This window comes from Cyanistes caeruleus, chromosome 19 (genome assembly GCF_971803275.1).
Source record: "Cyanistes caeruleus chromosome 19, bCyaCae1.hap1.1, whole genome shotgun sequence".
Taxonomy (NCBI): Eukaryota; Metazoa; Chordata; class Aves; order Passeriformes; family Paridae; genus Cyanistes; species Cyanistes caeruleus.
The window spans coordinates 5,901,290-5,922,415 of record NC_141719.1 but is presented as its reverse complement, the minus strand read 5'-3'; the positions used below and the strand labels follow the sequence as shown (position 1 = coordinate 5,922,415).

Below are 21,126 nucleotides of genomic sequence, written 5' to 3'. Positions count from 1 at the left end.
CAACTAAACCATGGAAGTAAGAGATGGAGGGATGTGAAGAGATTGCAGCATGAACCTCAGTCTGCAATGGGTTCTCCTTTCATGGTGAAAACTGAGTAGATTTGGGAAATTTCACATCTAGAACATTGGCCGACAAAAACCTCAACACTCACCTTCATTATCCCATTCCAGTTGTCTCCTGTGGACACTCGGAAAAGGGTCAGGAAGGCCATCCCAAAGTTCCTGAATGTGGCATGCCGTCCCAGCCCCTCGCAGGGGTGTGTGTCATCACACTCTGTGACACCAAGCACAGCCGTGAGACTCCCATCCCACACCATTCCCACACCATTCCCACCCCATTCCCACCCCATTCCCACACCATTCCCACCCCATTCCCACACCATTCCCACCCCATTCCCACACCATTCCCACCCCATTCCCACACCATTCCCACACCATTCCCACACCATTCCCACCCCATTCCCACACCATTCCCACACCATTCCCACACCATTCCCACCCCATTCCCACACCATTCCCACACCATTCCCACACCATTCCCACACCATTCCCACACCATTCCCACCCCTCCCACCGGCACGGGAAGACTCACCGAGGTCACCAAACAACTCCACTCCAAGAGCTGCAAATATGAAAAACAACAACATGAAGAGAAGGCCCAGATTCCCCACCTGAAAAGAGAAAAAAGAAATGGGGGGTAAAACACACAAAAAAAAGAAGATTCATTTGATTTTTTTTGTTTTGTTCCAGACCTGTTTCTTGCTGTATTCTTTAATCCAAAGCTTAAATTGCTTCAGGGCAAAAATTACCTCAACGTGAGGACTGTATCTCAGTGCTTTGAGAGGGAAATGTGATCCTCCAATGATAAAATGATTAAGCATTCCTGTGCAATAGGAAATGAGCTGTGGGCCAGAGAGCTCTGGTTTGATATGGCAGTGGGTTACCTGCGGCAGTGCTTGCATCACAGTGTCCAGGAGGGCCCTCATCCCCACAGCCATCTTCAGCAACTTCAGCACTGTGGAAAACACATTTGCAGTATGGTGATGGCAGCATTAGCAGAGAGGCACAAACTCAGTCCCTCTCCCAGGAGCACAGATTATAGGAGGAGAAATGCGAAATCTTGTCAAGTGTTCCCCATTAGCTGCTACAGTCCCTGGCCTTTTTACATAGATCCCTGTTGCCTGGATACTATCAAAATCCCATGAATAGCAGCATCACCTACTCTGAGACTTGGAGAAAGCGTTATCACTCTGCCTGGCTCTTCCTTCCCCACTTTATCTGTGTTGGACTCACCTCCTTCCTCTGGTTATCGTGAGCAGTTCCTTTCCCAGCCCTGGGGCTACTTTCCTACTTCCATAGGCTACCCACTTTCATACATGATTCACTGAAGAATGATTTACACATCTCTTCCAGAAGGTTGCATTTCCAATTGGAAGCTGCATGTATTTTTAATTCTGAAAGGGATCCAATGCACAGAAAACTGCACTATTCCCCCCTCCTGAGACACAGCAACACTTAATTTCTCCTCCAGCTCCTTCTCTGCTTAGATGTGGGCTGTAATCAAAACAATTATTCCTCAGAGCACAATACCCTTCAGGAGGGCCTGGCAGTACTTCATTAAGGGCCTGAGCACTCACATTTTACATCTTCATAATTTGGCCCTGACGCCTCCACGTTTTGAAAAATCAGGCCCTGAAGAAGTTGGCTCCCTGACTTGGGAATGTGTCTGAGAGGACAGATGGATACAGAGTGACAAGGCATTCTTTGTCACAAAGTGGTGTGATGTAAAGCCTCATGGGAATTTAAATTCATTAGATGCTCATCTTTTAAAGCAAATGTACTCAAGCTTGTGTTCTTTAATCCCTGTTAGAGACAACTTTGATTTGACTGGAGCAATTTTCCCAGGTACATCTCTGGGAGTTACTGCCACAGCTACTTCTCCTTAATTTCTAAGCTCCCAGCCTTCCAGCCCTCTTAAGGCAGAAACACATGGTCAGTTGGCTCAGCTTTTTGGCTCCTTGCAAGTATTTCCCCCCATTGTTCTTTTATTTGTTTACAGCCTGTTGATGCCAGAACTATGCACATCATGATGGGGATATACCCCAGTACTGTTTCCCAATGCTTAACTCTCTCCTGGTGCTGACCATGTACCTCAAACTCGAGTCAGTTCTGCTTCACCCCTCTCACCTCGAGCAATCCTGAGAACCCTCATGATCCGGATAATGGTGGGGTTAATTGGCAGTGAAGCGTTCACCTCGATCTCTTCCAAAGTGATGCCCATGATAGACAGCAGCACAATTGCCAGATCTAATTGGTTCCATCTGGAGACAATACAAAGTGAAGTTTAACATCTCCTAAGAAGCTGACAATGAGAAGCAGCTTGTTTCACACGAATTCCAGTCATTTCAATGCTTTGAGCACTCAAATGAATCTGCAGTATTTTTCTGAGGGTATTATACAAAAGCAGTGATGTTATGAAATCATAACTAATGAATCTCATTAGAAAACCAGCCAATTCCAAAGATAACCTTGACTGAGGGGAAAGAGGAACAAAAGCTGGGTAGTTTTCTACACAGAGGCTCCAAACCTCGGGAGAGACACTGTGCTGTCTGTCTAGCCACTTCTAGACATGACTCTTGTGGACCTCAATGTGAGATCTGTCCTGGGCAGAACAGGACCCATGGCCAGTCCTTGTAAAAAAGTTGTGTTGGGTGAAGGAAAGAGCCCAAGGATTTGTGCCAGTCTGGAGAGAGTGGTAATTCCAGCACAGACACACAAAATGTGGAGACAGGGATGGATCCATCCACTGGCTGCTGAAGGGCTCATGTGAAGGCCTGCTTAGTGCCCTTTTCTTGGTATCAACATTGAAGAAGGCAAAAATGGGAGAAAGATCCACTAAGGACATAAAATTTGTGTTTTTGAGGTAAGAGAGGATAATCCAAATAAAGACATAATGTCATCCACTGCTCCTCATCTGCATAAAAAAGAGGTCCTTTCTTTCTTTCATGTTCACTCAGGGCTAGATTCTTTCTCTTGATATAATTTTTGTCACTTCATCAGGTTCTCTTGATTACATGGACATGCAACTGGCGTAAGAACTGGCTGCCTGGTGGAGATCTGTCCCTGCTTCATCTGCTCCCAAGGGCCAAAATGGTTCAATCACACTCCTTGGCCTGTACAATCCGTCCTCCAGCTTACACCCCAAGCCTCCACCTACCCAGCCTTCAACCAGTCACATCAAAAAGCCTTCACACATATCAGCATGGGCCAGAGCATGGGAATTCAGGACATGGAATGTGAGCAGCCCTCCACAGAGCCTGCTGCTGACCCTGTGGTCACAATGGATCTTTTGTTACCTGTCTTGGAAGAAGCGGCGAAACCCGAAGGCAATAAGCTTGAAAACAGATTCCAGGACAAAAATAATGGTGAAGATGTAATTGCAAATCTTCAGGGCTTCGTCAAGAACCTGGGATGTGGACACAGGACTGGGGTTAGATGCTTGTTGTGCAGAGGGCCTTTGCTGCCTCCAAACCTGACTCTTGTGTCATCACTTACCCATCACAGTTAAAAGGCTTCAAACACAGACCCTCTCTGATGAAAAGTGTCCCAGGGAAAAGTCCCAGGGATTCACAGAGTGCACTTGCTGCCTGCTGGTGAGATCCCAGGAAGGGCTGACACAAGCCCAAGGCACAACTCACCCCCCTAGCAGCAGCACAGCCCCAGCTGGATCGCTGGGGTGTGCAGAAAGAGCTGCTGCATTTGCTGGTCTCAGCAGCACAAGAACTCCTGTGCTTTTGTCAGAGAGCTGAACTTCATCCCACTTGTTCATTTGTGCAAGTGCTGGCCAAAATGGCTCCTTGGTGACAGCCTGCCATTACTCCTCACCTTGAGCTTTTGGCAAGGAGCACGACAGAGGGATGACATGCCAGGAGAAGCAAGTGCCTTGCATTTTCCTCTGGTGCCCTTCCCTCTGCAGCAGTCAGTCTGGTCTTTAATCCAAGTGCATCCTGGCTGGGACAACTCTTGCAGAATCAGGCACTAAGCTACATCAGAAGTGATTTCATCCCCCAAAAGCCTAGCTCATGAAGGAACACTGTGGTAGCAGTATCCTTCATGGCCTCTTAAGTAATGTGCATTGACTTTCTCCCTGCTGGCAAATAGGGTGGTAATGACAATGTCCAGGGCAGTGTAAGGGAACAGGGGAGATGTGCCCACAGACCAAACCCAACATTTGCTGATCCCTGAGCATGATAAATCATAGCAAAAGGAATTTAAGTCATGCACTCTGTGCTACAGTTTAGCTTCAAGCATCCATGGACACCAACCACCTCATCTGATGAATAAGCACAAGCCCAGCTGCTGAAGGAAGCCATGGCTCTGAGCAAGTCTCCCTGCTGTACTGCAGGGCACTTGGGCTCTGCAGCAAATGAGCATATTTAGCTGGCAGAAGCAGATTTTTCCCAGCAGCTCTTTACTCAAACCATCTCTCTGCACACTGTAGGATTCCTGCCTCTCCAGGAGCTGAAGCATCTCCTTCTGGGGTCTCATCCCCAGGGCATCCTGTATATCCCAAAACCAACCCCTTTCAGCACCAACAAATCACTAGTTTGGACATAAATCTCTCTGGTACATTTAGCCTTCAAATATCTTCAGGATCCCAGCCATCCATCACCCAGACCAGAGGCGTTTCCAGGCCCTGATTCAGCAGGACTCAAGCATGTGTATGACTGACCATGCTGCCATCCCAGCACAGCCCAAGCTTGGACCTACTACCCAGACACACAGAGGGATAGAGACAAAATGTTACTTTTCTAAAGAAAATAAAAAACCAAAAGCCTGCCCAACATTTTTATAATAGAAGAGAAAATATATCTGCAAAGTGACTGTGGTAAGGCACACACTCTATAGAGTGACTCCAGCCCTGGCTCCTTCGCCAACAACCTTTTTCATCATCAAATGACTGAACCATGCAATGAGCCTTCCAGGGTATTTAAAGGTGACCTGGACTCTAAAAAATAAACTGGGCTTGTTGCCTTTCACTTTTGGCTTATGATAGACTAGAGAATATTTCCCCTCGCTCCTGTCGCATGTTTTTGTTGTTTGGGGTTTTTTTTATATTAAGTATTCAAGTCCTGTCTAATTTTAAAGAATACTTCCTCCTATTGTGTGTTATATTTATTCATTCTGGAAGTCGCTAATAAAAGTAAGTGCAAGTTATGTGGCAAAGGCAGCTGTTTCCATTTCATTCTTATGCACAAAAGACTTGACATCTCAGGACAGGCTGTTTTCATTTTCACAGGATGACTAAGACCCAGGAACTTAAGCACACTAACATATTAAAATGTATTTTAAAGACCAGCATGGAAGTTAATTCCTGTGAAAACTAGGTCCTGTTGGACAGTGGGGTTTTAGAAGAACCTTTGCAAAAAAACCCACATTTTCCAAATTCTTCTATACTTTTTCCTTTTTATCTTGTTTATTTTTTTTTTCTTCTTGGAGGTGGGTGTGGTGAGAGGGTGGGTGTGAAACCTGAGTAAAATGGAAGATATCAATGATGATCTAATCTAGCAATGCAAGCAAACCCGACTCCAGTCTCATTTTGGTCTCCCAAAAAAAAGCCCTGGATTGAGCTGGGAGCCAGTTGTAGGATGGCTACAGTCCACTGGCAAAGGTCTGACAGAAACCCTGGCCTTACCCCTGCCCAACAGCACATCCCAGCTCTGCATGTCCCCCCTGGCCACCCCAGCAGCTGTCCCAGTACCTTTGGCTGCTGGTAGTGCTCCATGGCCATGGTGATGACGTTGAGGCCGATGACGCCGGTGATGAACAGATCCAGGTAGTGGCTGGTGCACATCTGGTGGATCAGGAGGCGGAAACGGGAGTAATCCGAGTAGTAGGGCTTACACTGAGCTTCTGCAGCAGGGAGGAGAGCGAGAAGCAAATCAAGGGATTTCTCTGCGTCTTTCTCAACTCAACGCACCCTCACTCTCCAGCTCCAGGGATGATAAACTCTACACCAATCCCAGCAACATGCTGTCTTTTTTATTTCCTTTTTTTCTTGCTGGCATGTAACCATTTTTAATACACAGCAGGGCTCCTGTCATCTTACATCCATTAAATATCTTCAGTGGGACATGCTCTATACTCAGCCTTGTGGCATCAGGGATGAGGTGAGCTGGGATTAGTGTGCTGATGAAAAGAATTTTCCTCTGTAGGGAAATTTAAGTTAAATTTAAATTAAAACAAAAATTTTTGTTTCTGCTGACCTTAAAAGTCCCCAAAGCATCTGAAAATCCAGTTAATGGTCAGATGCTGTTAGATTTTACTAACAATTGCCTAAAAACATAGGCCATTGAGTTTGTGGTGGTCTTTGAAAGAGTGAAAACATATAATGTCCTTTGCAATAAACTTTAGAGACAACAGAATTCAATACTTTGGCTGTCAGAAAAACAGCCCATAAGAATACCAAGGAAAGCTGATCAATGAGCCTTTAGTGATCAGAAAATCATGATCCTCCCTTTAGACAAGATTATCAATGCACAGATTTCACTGCCCAACTCAGTCCCATGCTCTCTTGCCTTGGGGATGACACATGGATTTTAGACCCCAAATGTTCCTAGAGATAAACTCATTTACTCACCTAATCTCTAATGAGCAAATGCCAAGGCTGAGTATATAATTCAGTACAATTTTCAGTGAGGCATTATAATGCAGATTGAAGTGGAAAGGGCTGTCTTGAAGATGTCAGAGTATAATATTACCCTCATAATTAGATGATCAACTGGTTATGAAAATTATTGAGCTGTAAGAATTGTGTGCTTGAAATTTAGTACTCCAGAGAAAATGTACAATTTGGTACATTAGTCCAAGAAAAAAAGTTGGGCAAAAATGATGCCAGTAAGCACAGGTTTGGGTTGCCCTGGGGGAAAACTGATTTTAGAAGATTATATTTTGCCTGGAAATAGAGTTCACTTTGTCAATAGCCAATGACATTGCAATCAAATCCATAGATTTAATGGTTTCACGTGCTCCCTGCTTCATAGCAGGATCCTGAAAAATCAGTTTTGTTTTTTTCCATAGAGACAGACCTTTCCCTTCCAGCCCAGGACCAAAGGGGAAAAAACACTAAGCAGTGTTATTCTGTAGGGGTTTGGAAGGCCCAAAATTCTGTTTCAGTGTCATCAAATGAAAGGCAGTATTAATATTCACTTTCTGATCTGCAGTGCGCTTTAGGTGATCTGCACTTGAGTATTGATGAAAAGGTCTATAATTTTCATGCTGAATCTATTGAGTGCTTATGAAAAAAAGCAGACTAATAGTTGCTGACTCACTCATAAGACTTTGTCAGATATCTCAGAATCTGCATAAATCTCCATAAAGTCAAGATATCTCCATCACATTATGCTAAATTATGAGTAGCAAATTAACTAAAATGTTTGAATACAATTAGGTAAGGAATAGGACCTATTTTTATGAACCAACTTATCAACTTGGAAAGAAACACCATCATAATTGGATCATTTACTTCTTCTACATTTATGTGTAATTCACATTCAAAAAAGAAAAATGTCAACTTTTCCTGCAATGGGTTTACTTATGAATAATTACACTGGAATTCAATTTTATTTTCTCAGCTTTGACTGACAGGTAATTCCAAATCCTACAGAATAGCACCAATGCTGTTAGAATAGAGAGAGGATTTAGACAGAGGTTGTAAATGTTCCCTGTGCAGGGCTCTTGCACCTGGATTAGCCAGTCCATGACCTTATAAGCAGGGTTGCTAATTGTTCAGATATTTGCAAAGGCTTTTCCTCTCTTGCACCCCCTCCTCCCAAACAACCTGTTCACCTTTCCCAGCACCCAGGTTTCCACAGCCAAACCTCTCTGGATGCTGCTCTCATGGATGCCCTTGCAGCCTTTGAAAATTCCCAGTGATAAATATTCCAGCCTTCCCCATTAACTTTTTTTAAGAGGGGATTTGGCAAGCCATGCTTACAAATCATGTCTTCACTCACTTCCCCGGTGTCTCCATGCCAGCCATGCATCGTGGTGCCGTAGGGATGCTCCCGTGGGATGACCCCACACACAGGCTAACATGCTGCCTGAGGGCTAGGGGTAAATCCCCACTGTGTCTAGGTGGGCAGGGAACTTTCTGAACAGATAAACCAGTTTTTACCACTGTGAAAATACCGTTTCTTTAATTCGACCCCGCAGAGTTCTGCAGGGAATTTGGGGAATTTGGAGAATTTGAGATCTGGTATAATTCCACCCTGTGCAAAGCCCGTGCCCCCTATGACACAGTGCCACTTGTAATTATTGCAATAAAGAACTTAACAATACCAACATCTTGGGAAATACAGACATCTGTTAAACTCCAAGTGGTGAACTTCACAACTAACACAACACCACATTACTGTACTGTTACAATACACTGTGTCAAGAACAACAAGAGCTCTGGGTTAGTCTTGGTTATTACTGGAAAGGTTAATGTGGCTTCCAGGCACACATAGCATTAAAGAAAGGAGGAGGAGAGAAAATCAACAAAGAGGAATTGGCAGAATGAGAAAAGATGAGGAAATACAGCAAAAGCCCACTACGAAACATCAGGCTGGTAAACAGGGTGTAAATCAAGCTGCTTCACCAGGGCTGGGCCAAGACAGAGGGAGAAGTGGGTCAAATCTGGAGACCATTACACAGGATAAACTTGGCTCAGACAGTGGATCCTGAGAAATCTCCTCCTAACCCAGCTAGGATGGGGATGTTGTAGCCAGCTGGGAGGTGGACTAAGCAGGTCCCACCTGCCCCTTTACCCTGGCTGATGGTGGTCCAAGGGGACCCACTGTGCTGGCAAAAGGAGCAGTGCCTGGACCGAGGTGCACTTGGCTTTAGCTCATCATTCTATGGGTTCTCAGCTCAGGTTGTATCCCAAGCTTGAGTGCTCAACTCTTGGCATCAGGCTGAAGGATTACAATTGATCCCCTTGACAAGGGCTGGGAACTCTCCACCATTCTCTGCTGTTTGGTTGGAAAGGAAATGACCATTGCTGTTGCAGGATAAACATTTCCCATTCCTAATCCCTGTCTGACCTTTCCCAGGCAAGGTGCCCTTGGGGTTCACTGATCCCAGGCTGGGTTTATATCCCTGTATTGCATTTGATGGCTGAGGGATGTCACCTGTGAAACAACACCCAGCAGAGCAGCACTGGGGTACCCCTGTGTTTGCTGGGCAGTGCCACCCCCAGCTCCCAGAGCCTCCCATGGCTCAGCTGGTCTCTGCCAGCACAGCAGGGACTGGGACTGGGGCCGCTCTCTTCCCACGAACTGCAGTTTTTTGGGGGGGGAATCAAGATGGGCATGCAGCTCCAAAATATCCCCAAGGAGCATCTGCCTCCAAATACAGCCCTGTCAAGAGAGAAATTGCCACTTTCCCCGAGGTGACTTCAAGCCAGAGGTGCGTGGGCACAGGAAATTGGAATTCACAAGAGTGGGACAATTCCATTACTGTCTCCTTCAGCTCCTTCCTCCTCCTGTAATAAGGGAATTAACTCCTTTGCAGGTTTGAGTATCTGGAGGACAGCAGCAAAGCAGTAAGCAGGGAGCCCATGACGCAGCTGGATTTACAAAATGTATCAAGAATATTATTAGGTTAAAAAGTAGTTTGCACTGAAGGAACTTGTTTTATTTAAACACAGAGTTTTACTTGGCTTTTATTGTACTGAATGGATTTATTAAAAAAAAAAAAAAAAGTGAAATGGAAAATGATAAATTATTTCCACTGTAAAGATTCCAGTTGTGATAGAATGTAGACTTGGAGGGGAAAAAAAAAAAGAAAATTATAAAATTATAAAATATCTCACTAAGCACCAGGCAGCAGTGCATGTGCACACACCCACACACACACACACACACACACTTCCATCTGGTCTTCACAGAAAGAGAAAAGAAGAAGCCCTCTGAAAGTGCAGAGATGTGGACAAGCTTTGGGTCACAACTCCAGATTCCTCACTGAACCACAGGAGGTTCATCTACTGCACCCGGGGACTGATTCCCTAAATTCCCAACAGTCAGGTTCAGAAATAAAACCTTTCTATTTCCTCATATTGGTGCCTGAAGAGCAGCATGGCACATTCACTACCACTGGATCCAAAGAAAAGACAACAAAAGGAAACACAAAGCACAGACCTGACAATTGTACACATTTTAAGAGCTAAGACTTTCTGAGCCTGCACAGGATAACGGAGAGGTTTGGACTGAGTTCAGTGCCTTAAAAATAACATAAAATAAGATAGCCTTAATACATCTCTGTAGGACCAAGAGAGGAGTCACAATCAAGCAAAAAGAAGAAAAAATAACCAGTTCACCCAACCCAGTGAGAGCCCCTCCCTCACTCTGTCCCCGTTTCACAGGAGAGGCCAGGAGGCCCAGCAAGAGCAGCAAGAAACACAGCAAAGAAATATAAATATCAGGAATGGCAATGGGAAGGAGATTCAGGATTTATTAAAGCATGTTGTGATAACTGCCAACAAGGCCTTAGAAATACGAGGTAGAACCTCTTTCTCCTTGAGTTATCTCTGCAGTGAAAGGCTATTTTTATTTAATCAAAGATCCATGCAATCTAAGAGAGATGGATGGAGCCCTGCTCCCATCTCAAGCAGTGGGAGCCTGTGCACAGGTGAGAGTTTTAATGGCACAATTTTCGTGGTGTATTATTTTTGTCGAAAATTACAGCTATATTTGTTTCTATGTTGGTGCCTCTTTAAATATTCAGGCTAATATTCTTAAGTTATGAATTAAACAAAATGCTTGCCAGATCAAAGCTTCTCCTAAAAATAAAAAGAGCAAGGGAAGTATTTGCAGCCCTGAGAATCATCCTGAGAAGGGGGCTAGGAAAGGGAGGTGTGAGCAAGCTGTGGGTCAAAAGGGACAGCTCAGAACCCATTGGTGTTGAGTCCAGATGGTCTCCACCAGGACCTGGAAAGGCTTTGAGGTGATATCTTTATTTATTTTAATTTACAAGATGCTTCATGGATTGAACAACTCCTAATCAACACACAGAATTTATATGCTGGGCAGCACAATGAGTAAATCCCATGTCCACAGTGAGGGCAGGTGTGGGGTTGAGCTCCCTATTGAAGCAGAGGCTCTGTCCTATACTGAATTTTACCCTGCTGAAAAAGATACTCCTTGGAGCACTGGGTGAAGCAATAAGCAAGGGCTAAAGAAATATTGAAATATCTTCCCTAAGCTTTCCAAAGACACACACCTGCAAATTTTTCAGACTCCTAAGCTGGTGATTAGAAAGCTAAAGTCAACAGCAGAGGACCCATTTCACAGTCCAATCATTATTTTCGTCAGGAAAAAAAAAAAAAAAAGCTGAAAGAACCGAAAAATAGGAGGGGGAGAAAAAAAATAAACAAACCCATGAAAAATCTGACAGTGTCTTAACAAAAACCAGAGGGGGGAAAAAAAAAAAAAAAAAGACTGAGTAACGTAAGATGATCGAGGAGTAAATTAAGGGTTTGCAAGTGTCAGTGTTGAGGCAGGTCTGCAGACCTGCAGCTCAGGATGAGATGCGTGTGCCATGGAGGAAGCAAACGAGCTTTGCACCACACACATGGTTTAGTGGGATGCCTCAGGCGCGGTGGCCAGCCGTTAGTGACACAGCACTGCCATTCAGAGGGACGAGACGTGCCGGCTTCCCAGTACCTTGCACTGCACTGGCTGAGCTCTCCATTAATACATCATCCAGCATTAGATCTAAAAGAACGAAATGGCATTAATCACCCGGCAGGACACACGGCAAGACTCCCCAGCCCCTTCGGAGGTTCCTGTGGCTCTCGGGCTCTCCGCGGTCTCCACCAGGAGCGTTTCCTTGTGGGATCCTCGTGGAGGGTGGGCTCAGGCATAAGTGAAAAAGGAAGGGCTCTTGTGCTTCTCCCTTGGGCACAGGTGGAAGCCCAAGACATCCCCAAGAACCCCCTCAGTCGACGATGAAGAAGACACTGCTGAAGGACAATCTGGGGCACTTCCTGCTGGGACAGCAATACCTCACAGTGACCACTCCTGCACCTGCCCACATCTCAGACCTCACACGCTTCCAGCCACTACCAACACACTACCTGAGTGGATAAATGCATTGGTCACTGGAAAATGACCATGCCACCAGTCACATTCCAATGGCAGTCTGTAGCTGACATCCCTAAGCTGGTCTGGGCATCTGGGATCACTCAGGAAACCCAGCTGAAAGGAATCCCTTTGTGCCTTTGTGCCCCTGCGCAGTTGCTGGCACAATTCCAGCCCCACTCTTGGTTTCATGTGCAGGTTCCCACTGTGCAGAACAAAGTTCAGCAATGACATCTGCTGCCTCTGAGGGCAAAGCTGGACACGGTCAATTAAAATCAATGTTTTGCTGAGCACAGACTGGAAAAACTGTTCTGAAGTGATTTGGAGGACTTCATACTTTGCTCTTTAAAGGTTTTTATGGCAATTGAATACTCAGCAATATTTGATCCTCAGTAAAATAGCTGTTTATTGCCTCTTTAATTAGGCATTTCATAGCACTGAATGAATAACTGTATCTCCAAGGATGGTTTGTGATTCCTTCCCGCTGGGAAATTGCCCAGACTTACATCTTTTCTTCATCTAGTTCCTCTAGCATTATAAATAAAATAATTAATAATAACTAAACATCTATTTTTCTTGTACAGAAATGTCTGCATTCCAAAATTGGAACTTTAAATAGCGATTGTTCTATCCAGTCTTTAAAATCCTTTTCTAACTCATCAGCCTGAAACTGTGCTTGGGAACTTGGACTAAGCAAAAGAGCTTTCTAGGCATTTTCTTGAGGGGGAAAAAAAAACAAACCCAAAGAAATCAGCAACAAAAAAAGATCTTTCCATCTGTATCCCACTTAACTGAGAACAGTCTAATGTGTCCTCCAGTGCTCTTGAGGGAAGCCTCCTCCTTTAGAGTGGCCAGTGAGGGAACCAGGTTCTTGGCATAAACCCAAGTTTGATGGCCAGGGGCTGGTGTCACACATCCTGGTGGTTACAAAACCTGTGAAGCTCATGGGACTGAAGGATGTGACCAAAAGAAATGGTTGGGAAGTGCTGAAGTGAGAGAGGCAGCGCTGTGGTAACGTTCTGTGATTCCTGTAACAGCTATTAAACACCTCTTAGGCTACTAAAAAATAAAACAGACTTAATACCACCAGTTTTGGGAACAAGCACCTGATAAGATAGCCTCTTAAACAATCCTGAAGTCTGTCAAAAATAGAGAAGTGAAAGAGGGCAGGGAGAGAGCAGGAGGTGGACTGACCAGGGAGAGAAAGTGCAGGGCCATGGACAGGAAGGGCTACGGAGAAAGTTCAGTCAGAAGAGAGAGCATGCAAGAAGAAGAGCACCTCCAACTTATTCCTGACTTATTCAACTACATTAAAAGACACTAAGAGACAAATGTCAGGTTGGAGACTTGGAGTGGGGTCTTTCCTTGTTCACCTGAAGAGCCTCCTCCAGGCAGGGCTGCACTCCTGCACATCTAGTCGAGCGTTGTGTTCAATTTGCACCAGCACTGTTTTGTTTAGTTAGTTACTGTCCTTGCTGGTTGGTTGTTTCATTTTTTTTCTTCTAATCTGTATTTCTCAAGCAAATGCATTGATATGTTTCTCTGTGGAGTTTTAAAGCATTACTAGAATGAGATGGTTCCATTATTTTATTACATTCTTGAATAGCAGTGGTGCTACTGTGCCAATAAATAAACCTGCTTGATAAATGGGACAGGTAACATCACTGTGACATTACAAGACTGTAATAAACCAAATAGTGAATCAAGTTATCAGCTGCTGTGCTCATGACTGAGATTTATGATGCCATCCAGCACTAGTGATCTTTGCAGTTGTCACTATTTGTGTAACACTGAGCTCTGCTATCCAAGAAGCTCCAGGCCTGATTATTATTATTTTTTAATTTCAATAACCCCCAATGGAAAGGTCATTGCAAACCATGCAGCCATTAAAAAGGCTTCCTTGGCTCCTTGTTCAGCCTAAGATGACACTATTTCCTTCATGCAAATTTTATAGCTGGACATGCTTTTGGGAGAAGAGTTATCAGCAGACACGAGGCAGGGAGGGAAGGAGGGGATTGTGTGGAAGGTCAAGCAGGACTCAGAAAGATGTGGAAAGACTACCGACCAGCCATCTGTTTCTCCTTACTCCTTCTCTTTTTCTCCAGCCGGCGGAGCCTCTTCTCCTCCCGCCTCTTGGCTTCTTCCTCCTCCTGGTGCTGCCGACACTTGTGGAAATTCTCCACCACCACTCCCACAAACATATTGAGGACGAAGAAGGCCACAATCAGCAAGAAGGAAATGAAGTAGAGTAGCATCCATGGATTGTAGTTCATGACTGGCTGCAAAGTGGAGGAAGGCAAATTTCAACTGAGCCTCAAAACGAAGAATGGGGACAAACTGATACAGCTGTGCCATCCACAGAACTCACAGCCCTGTCAGAGCAGAGCTCAGGTTGCTCTGCTCTTCCTGAAAATCAGAGTTTTCTGAGACATTTTAACTGAATGCTCCTAAAATGTGTGTTGAGGACAGAAGCACCACCTCTCTTCTGTGAGGAGGACAGCAGCATCCTTTGCATCTACTGTAAGTCCCTCACTGCAAACCTCTACCTACACAAAGCACTTCTTTTCTCCTGAAATGACCAAACTGCTTAAAAAGTCAAACCATTCTTTGATAGATACACTTCTCCTAACAAGAGTTACACCAGTCATGTTGCAAAATCTGTAGGGAAAGTGTTGAGAACAAATCCAGACTTTTTACTAAACTCATAACATCCCACAACCTGGATTAAATGCCACCCTGAATCCTAATCCCATCACCCCATCTGAGTGTGGTAGCCCACAGTATTTTGCAAAACAAGAGTTAAAATGTGTGACAAGTGATTTGTTAGAGCTCTGCTGCAGCCTGTACCTGCTGGTCGACTCCCACAGCATCCAAGCCATCGTACATGATATCCACCCACCCATCCTTGGAGGCCAGGACAAAGAGAGACATCAGGGCCTAGAAATACACGGGAAAAAAGTTAGGCACAGTGGCACTAAACCTCTTTTACTTGTAACATCTTACTCCTCTTTGCCCTTTCCTGCCTGAGGAATGTCATTACCTGTCTGATAATGGGACACTTTGATGACCAAGGTTTCTCTTGGCAGTGAAATCTATCAATGCCAATGCCAGGTTCAGCAATGAGCAGTAATTTGGAAACCACAGTGCCGAAGACAAAAGCGGCTTCATTTCCACCCTTCGGGACTCTACTGCTCCCAACTAATTAATTCTTACCACACTGCTAAAAAAAGGCTGAGTTGCAGAGATGGCTGAAAATGTCCAGCTCTATTAGACAAGCCTTTCTGCAAGATATATTTGGTTTGTTATGTAGCAGTGAAGCAATTAAGTGCTCCACGAAGCCACATGTGCTTGTTCTGTTCCAAAAAGAAGTGTATGCCTGCTTGGAAACACTGCCTTTGGGATTTACAGAGACAGAAGGCTGTGTATGTGAACTGAATATTTACTGTGGCTGGCAGTGCCCTGTAAGAAAATCCCATGGGATAATAAGCCACAGATTTTAAGTCAAGGAGGTAAAGGAGCAAAGAAGCAGATTACCGTTCTATTAATACCTGTCCGAGATTATCAAAATTATACTTGTGCCGGACCCATTTGTAGCTTGCTTCTGTACAATCCGATTTATTTGTGATGTTTCTGGTGTCCTCCCCCTGGCAGACAAAAAACTTGCCTTTGAAAAGCTGCAAAACACGCAAAGAAGAGAAGTGTCAGGGCTCAGTCTCCAGGATTTCTACACAGGTGATGGGCATTTTTCTGGGGTTCTCTGCCCAGCCCACGCCAACCAGAGCTGTTGAGGGATCTGACCTCATTCATGCAGTTTATTAAGAGTGAGCAGCCTGTATAATATGCACCTAATGAGCAAATGCATGATTTCACATCGTTTAGGACACCCACCTCATGCATTAAGCTGTCTGGTTCAGTGATTTGAGACTCGCCTAAAGGCCTTTGCTCCTGAGTTTTCAGCTCAAGTGTAGCCCCAGCCAATAGCCCAGAGCAGCAAATGGCTTCTTAGCACATGTGGAACAACTCTGGTGACTCTCAGCCCAGTTAACAGCAAATGAAGTGACAGGGGGGCCCTCTGTCAGCAGAGAAAAGGTGGCAGCGAAGAGGCCCGGTGATGGACTGGTGTCTGCCCATGGAGGTGACAAGGGGACACTTGAGATGGAAGACAAGCCCCTGGGGGTGATGTTTGTGTTGAATCAAGACTGCTGTCAGTCCTGTCCTGCTCTCTGATCCTGGGTGCTCTGCCCCTGCTGTCTGCAGTCTGCAGGGTCACTGAAAATGTTCCCTGTGCACAGCTGAGGGAGCCAAGCTCAGCCAGTGCTGGGTACCTGATCCTGAGCTTATTTCCTTTGGTTTAAGCTTGGGGAGATGCAATTCCTGGAGAGTCAGCTCCTGATTTATACCTGCATGAGGAACGTGTTTAATTCTAGACCTGGTGCTTCCCACACATGGAACAGAAAGTGGCAGGGGATGATTACTGCTTCAGACAGGGTGATTGATGCTAGCAGGATGGATGGTATCAAAGCCCAGGAGACAGCCAACAAATCTACTTTTATTTGCTGACAGAAGCTATTGACATTACTGTTGGGAAGGAGGGGGCAAATGGCAGCCTGCTCTCCAGGCTCCTTAAAACAACACCTGGGTATACTGAGAAGAGACACTGATGGAGTTTGATCTGTTGTTCTAGACAAATAACAGTAGAAATAATAGTGAACAAGATAAACCCACACATTACTCCTTGTGTTTCCTCCAGAAATCAACAGAGGGAAGATGGTCTCTAGGCATGCAAAGTTAATCACTGCACAATGCAACCACAGAACTTTTAGATGCAGGAAGTATTCCCTGAAATTTCCATGGAGAAACACTATCTGTGGTAAGGCAGACTGGGGAGATATTGTCTTCACAGAGAAAAGTTTTAATTAAGCAGGAAAGCAAATAACTGGTTATAGTATATTGTCTGTAAATATAACTTCTCCAGGAGCTGGACTGTAACGCCACTCAGGTGGGAGCAGAAACAGAGCTATTGACAGGGTGTGGAAATACAAAGCCAAGTTTGCAAAAACACTGCTCCCTGCCAGTACTTCACATTTTGGCACTTCTGAAAGGAAAAGCTCCAGTGTTTCTGACTGGACTTGCTTTATCCACATGTTTCTTGTATCTTATTAATGACAATTCACACATGGGCAGCTCTACAACCAAAACAGTTTTGCTAAGAGGACATGCTGTTAGAAACTTTGATGTCTGGACTTTAATAGCATTAAAAACTGCTAGTTTGATCCCCAGCTTATATTTAAATGGAAAAACTAACTGTAACTTTGAGATATGATCTTTTTATAGAAAATAGCTCTGGACTCATCTTACAGCTAATTAGACATAAATATTAACTGAGAATTTTGCATCCTGAATATAAGATCAGTCTTGCTTGTATCACTGAATTACATCAATAGTCATGACAATTTAACATAAAGCTGCAAGTCACCAGGGAAAGCATTACAGCTAGCAGGGATGAAATTCAAAGAGCATACTGCAAGTTTTGCTGTCTGGCATAAATTTTCTCATGTCTGAGTGTTTGATTGTTTTATGGGATATGCTTAGTTTCATGAATCTGTTTAATAAAATGTATGGATGCTGTTATGCTGTAATGCTAAACCAGTCTAGCTGCTGAGGTGGTTATGGATGGCATGATTTTCTTCCCTGTTTATCTTCAATGCTGTATTTATTACTTAAGCAGTATGTTAGTGTAAAATATTATATAGGACACCTTTCCAAGACACAGCCAAATAGAGTTGCTTTCCAAAAGACAGCTATGACAGATCAGATAAACTTTAGAAACAAGTGTTATATCGGAATATTTATATGAAGCAATCTCTTCTTCCCAGGTAATGAGAAACCAATTGCATTGGAAACTGTCACTTTTCCCCTAGGTTCCTGCACTCCTGGGACTGAGGATATTGCCAGCAGAGATGGCAAGAAACATACTCAGAAATCTTTGCTTCTGCAAGCTCTCAGTTACACAAACTGTCAGAATCTGAATGAATCTCCAGTTCAAGGTCTCTGTGGAGTTTAAAAGCCAATTATTTCAGCTTCGAGTTTCTATTTCCCCATCAGTTTGTAACTAAAAAAAAAAGGTGGAGGGGAGATCATAGAATAACAGAATGGGTTGGATTGAAAGGGACCTTTATAGGTCACCCAGTCCAACTCCCTGCAGTGAGCACAGACACCCCATCCATTCTGACATCATTTTGAGCTCAGAAAGGCTTACACCGTGCCATGCACACAGATACCCTGACCTGGGGCAATCTGGGGCTTGTTACACTTTTGGGGTAAGTGCTGAGGCTTACAGAGGACTCACCTGAACTCCCAAGATCCCAAAGATTATGAAAAAGGCACAGCAGATGACCACAATGTTCCCAATGGGTTTCAAGGATGACATGAGAGTCTCCACCACCAGCTTCAGTCCTTGGGCTCGACTAATGACTCTGTAGGGGAAAGTAATTACAAAAGTTCTTAGTCCTGTTCCTGCCCAGGTCTACCTCCTATCAAGATAGAAGATATGAAGAACATAGCACTAGAAAATTTTTCAGAATGACAAGTTACTCAAAAATCCTGATGGAAAAAGCACTTCTGGAAGATTGACCTGTAAAGTCATGGAGGTCTTGGAGGGAAGGATCTCTGTTTAATTTATACAGCTTTGCATAAATAAAGAGGAGGAGGAGAAAACACACGAGGAGCCAAGCCAGAAAATTCATCTGTTTTGCTTGGGCCATCCACGGACATAGACTTTCATGCCTGTAGCCTGTCTAAGACTACAAAGAGAAGGCTTCCCACTGTCACATCCTATACAGATTTATGTAAGTCATTTGACTTGTCTCAGTACATGAAATGGAGCTGCCACTCTTACACATCTGCCTGCACATCTGCAGCAATTACAGAATCACAGAATGGTTTGGGTCGGAAGGGACATTTAAATGTCATCTAATCCAACTCCCTGCAATGAGCAGGGACACCTCCTACTAGATCAGGTTTCCCAGTAGCCCCTGATATTTTTACAGAGATGGGACATCTATCACCTCTCTGGGCAACCTGTGCCATTGTTTTCACCACTCTCATCTTAAAAAATAATCTGTTGTGTACTTAGAGTGCTGCTGTGTACAGAGACCTGAGTTACCCCCTCAGACCACCACAATTTCTGCTTTATACCCACTGTACAGCCTCAGCTCTAAAACACTGCTGTCCTCCAGGTGAATCTTCACTGGCAGCACCAGAAGCATTTAACCTAATTTCTGTAGCTCCTCTCTGGTATCACATGGAATTTCATAGCACAAGATTAGATCACATCAAAAAGTTGAAGAAGAATAATGTGGACTTCATGACTGAAGGAATAAAAAAGCAAAAAAAAAGCAGAAACTGTACTATACTCTCAAAGTTAATGTTGCAAAGAAAGGACAAGTCTTGTGTGATTTAGAGAAGCCATCTCACCATGCTGGGAAAGATGAACGAGATATTCAGCCTCACTGACCTGAAGGTGGGGACCAAGAAAGGCATTTGAAGAGGTTACATGCCTCCTTCCTCTTGAACTGCCAGCTGGAATGAAGCATTTCACCACCTCTGTAAATCAGTTTGTACTGATGCCATAGAAACTGCTTTCACGAGTCAGGAGCAGTTAAATGCTGTGAAAGTCGGAGGAGGGAAGTGCCTGTGTGTTTCTGGGTGCTGCTGGTGACCCCTTTGAACACTTGGCTCTCAAATGTGCCACAAACTTCTCTACATTCCAGTTTCTACCTGGGTCTCTCTTTTGCCATGGGAGTCCTCTCACCACCTCACCCATTCCTCCCCAAGTCTGGCTCCACCACCTGAAGCACTGTTGGAGTTTTGCTGACTGGACAGAGCCCAAATTCCCCTCCAGTTCCTCCCCTGAGCATGGTGCTCACAGCAGAAATCCCCATGGACACATTCACACTGATCATGTGTGGCCTCACCTGAGACCACAGCCAGCCTGCACCATCCCTCTCCTCCCCAGGACCTGCAAATTGAGTGACCTGCAGTGCTCAGTGCATGGCCAGCATCTCTTACCAGAACTGGTGGGTTTAAACTGTATCTTGAAAAGCTAACACTTATTTCCTTTTTTTTCCTGGTTAAATATTTACTCAAAATGTCAAGGGTAACTCATCAGTTAGCACTTTCAGAAAGAAACAGATGGTGGTATTTTTATCCACTCTCTTACCAGTGAAACACAAAGAGCAGATGATGATATTCCTCACTCTGGGCAGATCTGCCAGGTGGCTGCTGTGGCTCCCTGTTTCAGACACCTCGGTTTTCCTGACACTCAGATCTGGATATTTTAGGGAAGAAGCTGGAGGGTGAGATGGCTGAAGGAGCAGAAGGCTGCACAACCCATGAGAAGTGTGGGGACTGCCAAAGCTGCCCAGAGGGATTAGCCCAGCCTGGAGACCTTGCTGTTGCTGCCATGGGGCTGAGAACTGAGCCCAGCCCAGCAAAGAGGGGCTGAGGAGCAGCTGAGTGTGCCCAACTCAGTGAGCTGGGTAATGCAGCCTAACAGGCCATGTCTGAGTGCACAGAGTGAGCCATGGGATGGGCAGGCTGAGGCTGAACATCTCTTCCAGCTCCTCAGATGGACTAAAGACCTCCACACCCCTCACATCCCTTGCAGAGTCCTGGAGGAAACACAACACTTGCCAAACTACAGGTGGGAAACCGAGGCACAGGAGGAGGGCAAGTCACGTTCTCAGAGGTAAGAAGGCAACTCAATTCCAATTATTTCAATGTAAATTAGGTCCTTTGGTGCCTTTAGGGATCCTGACTTTAGGGAGAGTGGACTTCTGTCCACTGTCATGCAGGATGGAACCAAAGCCATGTCTTCTAAACTGAAGGTCTATGGTCTGAACTACTAGAGCATCCTTAAATTTTGGGGAACAAGGAAGAAATTTAGTCTCCAGAGTTTAAAGTTGATAAATTCCTCCAACATTTATTAAGAAGTGTTGTTCTA

The 21,126-nt window shown here is 44.7% G+C and overlaps 1 protein-coding gene across 50 annotated transcripts in view; it reads right to left on the bottom strand.

The window, feature by feature from the left end:
• Window positions 1-21,126, bottom strand: part of CACNA1G (calcium voltage-gated channel subunit alpha1 G) — a 145,615-nt gene that overhangs the window by 20,178 nt on the left and 104,311 nt on the right. For 17 of the 50 annotated variants that reach the window (XM_086857334.1, XM_086857333.1, XM_086857336.1 and 14 more), the window contains 11 exons: window positions 18,472-18,598; window positions 15,671-15,796; window positions 14,970-15,059; window positions 14,188-14,401; window positions 11,706-11,756; window positions 5,762-5,913; window positions 3,357-3,466; window positions 2,188-2,321; window positions 945-1,015; window positions 593-671; window positions 153-274 (listed from right to left, as the gene is read on the bottom strand). In XM_086857334.1, coding sequence (XP_086713460.1) covers window positions 153-274; window positions 593-671; window positions 945-1,015; window positions 2,188-2,321; window positions 3,357-3,466; window positions 5,762-5,913; window positions 11,706-11,756; window positions 14,188-14,401; window positions 14,970-15,059; window positions 15,671-15,796; window positions 18,472-18,598 — 1,276 coding nt within the window. The remainder of the gene's footprint in view (window positions 1-152; window positions 275-592; window positions 672-944; window positions 1,016-2,187; window positions 2,322-3,356; window positions 3,467-5,761; window positions 5,914-11,705; window positions 11,757-14,187; window positions 14,402-14,969; window positions 15,060-15,670; window positions 15,797-18,471; window positions 18,599-21,126) is intronic. The other 33 variants (XM_086857327.1, XM_086857289.1, XM_086857292.1 and 30 more) reach the window with 3 other exon arrangements.